Source organism: Babylonia areolata, chromosome 12, assembly GCF_041734735.1.
Source record: "Babylonia areolata isolate BAREFJ2019XMU chromosome 12, ASM4173473v1, whole genome shotgun sequence".
Taxonomy (NCBI): Eukaryota; Metazoa; Mollusca; class Gastropoda; order Neogastropoda; family Buccinidae; genus Babylonia; species Babylonia areolata.
The window spans coordinates 3,863,501-3,873,500 of record NC_134887.1 but is presented as its reverse complement, the minus strand read 5'-3'; the positions used below and the strand labels follow the sequence as shown (position 1 = coordinate 3,873,500).

The 10,000-nt window shown below is 46.6% G+C and overlaps 1 protein-coding gene across 1 annotated transcript in view; it reads right to left on the bottom strand.

The window, feature by feature from the left end:
* LOC143288240 (hydroxyproline dehydrogenase-like) overlaps positions 1–10,000 on the bottom strand; it is a 35,542-nt gene that overhangs the window by 11,036 nt on the left and 14,506 nt on the right. The window contains 5 exon segments of the mRNA XM_076596591.1: positions 250–390; positions 2,158–2,688; positions 2,691–2,792; positions 4,415–4,492; positions 5,835–5,858. Of these exon segments, the coding sequence (XP_076452706.1) occupies positions 250–390; positions 2,158–2,688; positions 2,691–2,792; positions 4,415–4,492; positions 5,835–5,858 (876 nt within the window).

Sequence of the window (10,000 nt, the reverse complement as noted above, 5' to 3'; positions counted from 1 at the left end):
TCCATTCCTCTGTGTGACTAACGGAGTGAATGTCCACGCCTTTTTGTCAACACTGCTCATTCCGTCTTGAGAGGGTGGGGGGGGGGGTACGGGAGGGGGGGGGGAACCGCTGAGTTTTATTGCCCACACCATATCACGTCTTCCTGACCTTCACCTCTCCTCCTCCTCCTCCTCCCTTCCTCCCCCCCCCTCCCGCACCATCCCCCCACCTCCCCCCCCCCCCCACACACACAGCACCACTCTTCCCACCTGCACAGGGTCAGGGTAGCTGCAGGTGGCAGCCAGTTTCCTCTCCTTGGTCATATAAGCCCCCCGGACCAGTTTGGCGCCAAACCCGATGCCCGCGGTGTCGGCAAACTGTAGGTCCCTGTCCAGAATATCCCGGGTACTCTGTGCATGGACAGGAGGGGACAGAGGGCTTTTGTTGTTGTTGTTGTTGTGTTGTTTGTTTGTTGCTGTACTCCACTTCTCCTCTCCCAAATGGGTTCCTAATTTTTTCCTCTTGTTTTTTTGTATCCTGTTGTTGTGTTGTTGTTGTTGTTGTTGTTGTTGTTGTGTTGTTGTTGTGTTCTAGCTGTTGTATTGTTGTTGTTGTTGTTTGTTTGTTGCTGGACGGGCGCAGTAGCCGAGTGGTTAAAGCGTTGGATTTTCAATCTGAGGGTCCCGGGTTCGAATCTCTGTAACGGCGCCTGGTGGACAAAGGGTGGAGGTTTTTACGATTTTAAAGATCCTTCAATCCATGTCAGCGTTCGGTGGGTGATGGAAACTAGAACATACCCAGCATGCTCACCCCCGAAAACGGAGCATGGCTGCCTACATGGCGGGGTAAAAACGGTCATACACGTGAAATTCCACTCGTGTAAATACGAGTGAACGTGGGAGTTGCAGCCCACGAACGGAGAAGTGTTTGTTTGTTCTGTCCCATCAGCTGCACGGTTTCCGTCTGCATCACTCACACGCCGCACAGTCCGAATTCTTTATACACAGCCACACCCCGGGGGTCGTTTGGAGGAGGATGGCAGAGTGGTCAGGACGCTCATCTGCCCGTGAGGGTCTGGGTTCGAATCCCGCTCTCGCCCTTTCTTCCAAGTTTGACTGGAAAATCGATCTGAGTGACTACTCGTTCGGATGAGACAATTGAACTGAGGCCCGTGTGCAGCATGCGCTTAGCGCACTGTAAAAGAACCCATGGCAACGAGAGTGTTGTTCTCTGGCAAAATTCTGTAGAAGAAATCTACTCTGATAGGTACACACACACACACACACACACACACACACACACACACACACACACACACACACATGCATGCATGCACTCGAGGCCGGACTAAGCGCTTTGGGTTACGCTGCTGGTCAGGCATCTACCATACAAATGTGGTGTAGCGTATACTGATTTGTCCGAACGCAGTGACGCCTCCTTGGAAAACGGAAACTCGTCTGTCGCCGTCCCGGCGTCGGCAGTGACACAGGGAACATATCGATGTCAGGTCGCCAGGAGGTCACACACCAGAGGAGACCCTGCACTGCTGCTGAATCACTTCGGTGGTGTTCAGTTGTGCCCGATCTGATTGAACGTCCTCATGACAACCACCTACTAAGCCCCTTACTGATGACGATAACATATTGGTCGCGGAGCCAGACTGTTTTTACTCTGCCATGAAGGCAGCAATACTCCGTTTTCGGGGGCGTGCATGCTGGGAATGTTCTTGTTTCCATAACCCACCGAACGCTGACATGGACCACAGGATCTTTAACGTGCGTATTTGATCTTCTGCCTGCGTATACACACGAAGGGGGTTCAGGCACCAGCAGGTCTGCACATATGTTGACCTGGGAGATCGGAAAAATCTCCACCCTTTACCCACCAGGCGCCGTCACCGAGATTCGGTGTGTGAGTGAGTGAGTGCGTGTGAGCGTGTGTGTGTGTGCTCATGTTTACGCGTGCGCGTCTGTACCTGTGCCTGTGTGAGTGTGTGCGTGCGCGTAAGTGTGTGTGTGTGTGTGTATGTGTGAGAGTGTGTGCGTGCGCGCGTGACTGCGGAACCCGCTCAGTAAGGCAAGTAACTACCCCCACCGCAGGTGTGGAAGACGGTGCTCCCCTTACCTTGAGGTAGTTCTGACAGGTGTGGAAGACGAGGGGGGCGTGGCCTCCCTTACCTTGAGGTAGTTCTGACAGGTGTGGAAGACGAGGGGGGGCGTGGCCTCCCTTACCTTGAGGTAGTTCTGACAGGTGTGGAAGACGAGAGGGGGCGTGGCCTCCCTTACCTTGAGGTAGCTCTGGTAGGTGTGGAAGACGAGAGGGGGCGTGGCCTCCCTTACCTTGAGGTAGCTCTGGTAGGTGTGGAAGACGATAGGGGGCGTGGCCTCCCTTACCTTGAGGTAGTTCTGGTAGATGTGGAAGACGAGTGGGGGCATGGCCTCCCTTACCTTGAGGTAGTTCTGATAGGTGTGGAAGACGAGGGGGGCGTGGCCTCCTTTACCTTGAAGTAGCTCTGACAGGTGTGGAAGACGAGAAGGGGCGTAGCCCCCCTTCAGGTAGCTATGACAGGTGTGGAAGACGAGAGAGGGAGTGGCCTCCCTTACCTTGAGGTAGTTCTGGTAGGTGTGGAAGACGAGAGGGGGCGTGGCCTCCCTTACCTTGAGGTAGTTCTGATAGGTGTGGAAGACGAGGGGGGCGTGGCGGGGCAGGGGTTGCAGACACACATCATGGCCAGGCTGAAGAGGCTGATGGCGGGGTTCAGATAGGTGTACTCTGCGTCCACCATGGCCATCACCCGTCTGCTCACCACCGCCTGTCGCGCGCGCGCGCACACACACACACACACATGCGCAAGCATGCACACACATATATCATAGAGAGCGAGATGGAGTGTAGAGGTGAAGGCAGCCACAGAGATAGGAAGGAGCAGATTTGTGAATACATTAATAACATAGAGGTGCTGATCTTGTATTTTATTTTGTATGAGACAGGGAGCCAGTGGAGATGTTGCAAAAGAGGAGTGATGTGCTCAGATCTTTTCTTTCTGAGGACGAGCCGGGCAGCAGATGTCTCATTAGATTAATTAATTAATTAATGTTAGCGTGCCGACCTCAGTCGTTTCCGACATCGTCTTCTGACGCAGAAATGGCGCTGTCTTCTTGTGAAGTGTCCAGTTTTCGTCTGCTCCAGTCTCCACGTCGACAGTCTTCTAAGTTTTCTTCTGGTTGTCTTCTTTTAAGTTGTCTTCTTGATCCACATTCATTTCCTTCCGCTGTGTTCTTTCCATTCAGTTTCGTTTCGAAACTTCTCCCCCCCCCCCCCCAACTCCCCCCACACACGACCCCCTCTCTCTCTCCCCTTCCCTCTCTACTTCTCTTCCCCACCCTCAAGTTCTCCTCTACATTCTCTCTCTCCCTGTCTCTCCCCCACCCTCTCTGTCTACCTCCCCCCCCCCACACACACACACCCCTCTCTCTCCTACTCTTTCCCTTTCTCATCTTCCTTCTCTCTCTCTCTCTCCCCACCCACCTCTCTCTCTCTCTCTCCTACCCTCTCTCCATTTCCCATCTTCCTTCTCTCTCTCTCTCTGTGTCTCTCCCACACCCTCTCTACTTCTCTCCCCCCCCCCCCCCGCTCTCTCTCTCCTACCCTCTCCCAATTTCCCATCTTCCTTCTCTCTCTCTCCCCACCCACCCCCCTCTCTCTCTCCTACCCTCTCTCCATTTCCCATCTTCCTTCTCTCTCTCTCTCTGTGTCTCTCCCACACCCTCTCTACTTCTCTCCCCCCCCCGCTCTCTCTCTCCTACCCTCTCCCAATTTCCCATCTTCCTTCTCTCTCTCTCCCCACCCACCCCCCTCTCTCTCTCCTACCCTCTCTTTTTTTTTCTTTTTTTTTTCTTTCCTATCTCCCCTTGTAACATTTGTTTCCCCGAGTGTGCGAATATGTATGTGATTCTGTTTGTGGTCGATGGACTATCCACCCCCCACCCCCTAACCCCCTTAACTTCCTTCTTTTAAAGTTTTTTGTCTATTTTTTTTAATTTTATTATTATCTTCTTCTTTTTTTAATAGTACTTAATTCTTTTCTTTCTTTTTTTTTCTTCTCTTTTTCTTGTACTTGATAACTGCGAATTTGTGCGTGTTTTTTGTTTTCTTGTTTTGTGTGTGTGTGTGTGTGTGTGTGTGTGTGTGTGTGTGTGTGTGTGTGTGTTTTCTTCTTTTTTCTCTCTTTGTCCAGGGCTGGGTGGAAAAAAGCATGTGTACTTGCTTATCTCATTACCCTGGTGAAATAAAATTTCGTTTCGTTTCGTTTCGTTTCGCTTCTCATCTTCCCTCTCTCTCTCTCTCTCTCTCTCTCTCTCTCTCTCTCTCTCTCTCTCTCTCTCTCCCTGTCTCTGCACCACACCCCCTCTCTGTCTCCACCACGTCCTTTACCTGGCAGACCTTGGCCACCCTGGCAATGCCTTGTTCCAGGTGATGCCTCATGGAGTCGGGGAACCCTGCTCCGAATGTCTGCAGCAAGCCAACATTGTCATGCTGTTAAATAAATAATGATAACCATAATCAGTATTTACATAGCACTAAATCTTGCGCAGAGACAAATCAAAGCGATTTTCACATCAGTCATTCACACGCATGCATAACTCTGAACTGGGGAAAATTGAAGACAAGGAAGAGGCAGGGAAGGGAGGCTATCTTGGGAAGAGGTGGGTTTTAAGGCCAGACCTGAAAGAGCTGAGTGCGGAGACTTGACGAAGCGAAAGAGGAAGTTCATTCCAAATGCAATATATATATATATATACATACAGAGAGAGAGAGAGAGAGAGACATCCAGATATCTGATATCTATAAAGTTGGCGAAATTTTTGTTTTGTTTCTGTTGATTTTCCCCCCCACACATATCTATATATGGTTTGCTATATTTCTTGCAATATTTACACTATTTCTTTATTCATTTTTATTATTTTATGTTTAGTCCAGGTTCCCCATTTTTTGCACTCATGACTACCTGCATATACTCGATGATGATGAGAACGTTTGGTGGAATGTCTGTCTTGAAAAGTAACGGAATGGGAACATTGTCATGCAGGCGGAATGTGTACTACGCATCACCCAGACACGGACACTAGTCACAAGGCCACAATAAACTCTCACATTATCATCACCATCACCGATAACTATAAAACATCGGCATTCATTTGTACATTCTGCTTTCACACCATACACACGCGCGCATGAACGCACACACACACACATATGCGCGCGTGCACACACACCACACACACACACACACACACACACACACACACACTGTGCTTGAAATAGTTCAGTGTTTGATCACGAGCCTCATTGGCTCTCTGTTGTAATCTTACTGGTTGACTAGTTAGTTTGTTTTATTTCGTTTATATTCTTTTTTTTATGCTAATTGAGGAGAGAGGAACAGGGAAAGTAGTGATGATTTAAGGCATGGATGGGGTGGGGGACATGGTGGATTTTCGTCTAAAATCAGAAGGGTGGATAGACGTTAAACAAAAGAACGAACACACACACACATACTTACTCATTCACTCATTCACACGAACACACACACCTACGTGCACACTCACACACACACACACACTCACACAACACACACGCACACACACACACACTACAACACACACGCACACACACAATATAACCCCCCCCACACACACACACACACACACACACACACACCACACGTACACTTGGTCCCCAACCTTTACTTTCCGCTTCTCTTCTACTTCCCAATGAAATCATCACTCTCTCTCCACCCATCTCGTCTCAGCCTGACCTCTTTTTATGTCCGTTTTCTTCCTGATACCCCTCTGACATTCTGTTTCCCGCTGAGGAATGCCTTGTAATGTGACGTTGTGTATGTACCACCCCTCCCCTAACAAATCACTCTATCAAAGAGTTTTGTCAAATTTTAATAGTATTACTCTACATTTTTAATAGAAATTCCTTATGTGTACTGCTTTTTCTGTATTGAGAACGGAATTGTGCAGTGTTTTGTTGGGGGGTGGGTGAGGGTGGTGTGGTGGGTGTGGTGTGTGTGTGTTTCTCATCTTCACTTACCTTGCCAAAGGCTGTGGTGGAAAAAGCATTTACTTGCATCTCATTAGGTGAGATAAATTTAGTGTTCGTTTCGTTTCAGTTTCTCGTTTCGCTTCACATACTTCATTACTGCAAAGTCACTCTACTTCTCCACACTACCCTCACTACCGCTCACTCACGCAACACACCTCACCACCACCCACTGCATGCATCGCACACCACCACACACCACCACTCTACCACACCACGATACTTATATAAAAGGGAGGGACCCCACAAACTGGCATGCACTGTCCATAGAATGACACACTCATATCACACCTGCACACACAAGCTGCACAGCCAACATTCACAACGAAATCACACATAGCATGCACAACACAAACAATTTACAACACAACGCACGCACGAGCACAAACACACAGCACATTTACACACACACACACATAACTCTAACGAAAATGAAGACAAAAACAGTATCGCAGGCTATTCATGCATACAAGGTGCACAATGTGTTGGGCGAAACATGAAAAAAAAAATATCATATTGTAGCAATATGAAATGAAGAATGTATACAAATAAGTGGAGTGAGCCTAGAGTAACGCGCACAGGAAGAGAGAATCTACGAATCTGACGCTGTTCAAACAGCTCGCGCGATTTTTTTCCCATTCCCCCCAACACCTTGATTGGTGTGCTAACGCATAGTCAATTTCGTTATGAATATATTAATCCGAGGTTCCCATTATGCATCATGCACTACCGCACTAACTAAATGAACCACTTGGGGAATGTCGTCTGAAAATGTAACGGTAAAGGAACATTGTCTGCAGCGAATGTACTAGATCACCCCCACTTCCAAGGCCACAAAAACCACATTATCATCACATCCGATAAAAAAAATGATATGTAGATTGTTTCACACGCATCCACGCGCGCATGAGCACCCAATCACACAAATGCGTGTGCACACAAAAACTACACACAAACAATCAATAAATGTGTATGAAATAGTTATGTTTGATACGATCATATGGCTCTTATGTATTAATCTACTCGTGAACTAGTTAGGTTTATTCGTTAAATCTTCTTTTATCATATAATTGAGGAGAGAGAAAAAAATGATGTAAGCATGGTTATTGATTTTCGTCAAAAAAATAAGAAAAACAAAAGAAGAAAAAGCAACAAAGAAACAACACAGTCATCAACTTATCACATCACACCACCACCTCGCTCACACAAAAAAAAAAAAACACACTAACAAATACATAACCCCAGCTCACAAAAAAAACACTCACCACATCACACAACCTACTTGAAACAAAACTCAAACAACACAAACGGACACAATCAGACAAAAACACGTATCCACTGTATATTGACATTACTCATCATACGGAAGAATCCCCTCTACACCTCTCACAACCGTCGATGTCCAGGTGCTGATGACCCAAGCCGTTAAGCCCGGCCTCGAGAACTGTGGGTTCTTGCAATTCGGCCCTCTTCGATAGAGGAACCTTGCTGCTGTTGTGAGAGGAACGTGGTGGAAACCGTGTTAACGTCGTCACTCTAGCATGTCGGGAGAGAGAGAAGAGATAGTAATAGTGAAAGAAGAGATCAAATTGAAAGAGTTACTTCTTTGTAAGGATAGCGAGTTTTTGCTTGATTTATCAGTTAAAATGAACTGGGATAGTGTGGGAGTGGGGTCCTTGAGGGGAGTCGCAGGGGTGAGGAGCATTACAACTCACTGCAAATGTCATGTGTGGTCCACTTTTTATGCATTCACGGAACTTTTTTGTGGTTATGTGTTTTACTTCTAAGAATGGTATGTGAACAACAGAAATATCAACAACCTACACACACACACACACACACACACACACACACACCCCACACACACACACACACACACAACACACACACACACACACACACACACACACACAACACATACACCACATACAAGTCAATGTTGAGCCAAATATAAAAAAATATAATATAATTGCAAATTTCTGCAAATGATATGAACTGGAAAAATTATAATGGAAGCATGCCATAGTAACCTCCACTAAAGCAATCTGAGCGCGCTGGTTCGCAATCACGCCCTCACCCCAACCATTCTCCTCCACCCTCTCACTGACCTTACTGTCATCTACGCTAGTCATTTTCGGTGAACGATTCAGTTCCGTTTGCAGCATGCATTAGATGACCGAAAAGATCACCCTCGCCAAAAGTTGTTCCTGTGACAACTTGTAAGTCCTTGCAGGAAGAATCAAATTAAAACTGCGCAGTGATAGTGCTGCTTTATTTGGTCGAGCGCTCTCGGAGACAAGCCCGAATTTACTACATAAATTGTGTATAAAAGATACAATTACAGAATTATATTATGATAATGGTGCGATGTTGTCTACATGGTATTATGTACACCTCAAATGGGGAAGGACTTTCGAAAAACATCTATCGTATCGTGCTCTACGTTATCTCTCTTCCTACAATGATGTGCTGTAAAGAAAAAAATTAAGTCGTGTGAATCTACATAGTTTTCAGTCAATATAGCTCAAAAGCAGAATAGGTAGACAACCAAGACGCAAAGCAACAGATCATGAGCATAGCGTAAACTCTTCACTCGCTAGTCAGCATTGAAAAAAAAAAAAAATTTGCTTAAAAGATGAGTAACCTAGTTTCAGAAAATGTTATGTACCGTATTTTGAAACTGAATCTTCATGAAGTAATAAGAGACAGCATTTGTGGGAGGGTTGGATAAACGAGTTAGTTGCATTAGGATAGGGGGAGGGGCATGATTATATATAAAGACTTCATAATAAAAGGGACCCATGAATAGTATTCTTTTGTAGGGTAGCCGGAAATGTTATTGGATTATGTATCAGGTAAAACTAGTACGGCCTCAATTGAACGTTCACACTTTAGACATTCAAATTATGTATCGCTGTTTCATTTTGTTCTCATTCTCACGTTTCTTTTGTGTCTTTTTCTTCTTCTCTCTTCTCACACACACACACACACACACACACACACACACACACACACAGAGCACGCACGCAAGCGCACACACAAACACACCACCACCACCACCACCACCACCATACAACACACACACACACACACACACACACACACACACATACAACACATAATGCCAGCACCAGAAACGCTAAAGCTTCAGGGAAACGAACAAGATGATGAACAACCATCATAATTTTCATTAATGAAGCATTTTCATAGACACTGTTCCCCGCCGAAAAAACAAAACAAAACAAAACAACAACAACAAAACAACAAAACCAGATAGCCAGCTTGCTCGTCCTTTGTTCACTCGGAATGAAAGCCATCACCTTTGTCCGGAACCAGCAGCCCGAAACCAGCAGATGAACACATCTGAACGGAAAGGGGCATGGAACATAAAGCGAGACAAAGACTGGAAACGATGGTCACACAGGTGGCCACTTCAAACACAGCGCCCGATGACAATATTTCCACTCGCCGGTGGGAGGGAGAGTGAACTTCATGATTGCACGTTCTGTGCGTATGAATGGTCCGGCTTTTTGGGTTTTTTAATATTTATTTTTCTATGCTAAGTGCTTCTGTAGATCAAGGGGACGGTGTGTGTTTGTGTGGGCGGGGGGGTGGGGGGGGGCAGGGGGTTGCTTTACAGATCAAACGACGGGTGCAACACCCGAGTGGTTAAAAGCGATGGACATTTCATTACGAAGGTTCCGGAGTTCGAATCCCGGTCAAAGCACCTGGTGATTTGAATAGCAGTCTTTTTTTTTTCTCTCTCTTTTTTTTTTTTTTTATCTCCCAGGTCGACAGATGTACAGACCTGTTTAGTGCCTGAACCCCCACCCCCTACTCCACCCCCTAACCCACCCACCCCAATTTCGGATTTCGAAATAATCATTCGGTGTGTGTGTGTGTCTGTGTCTG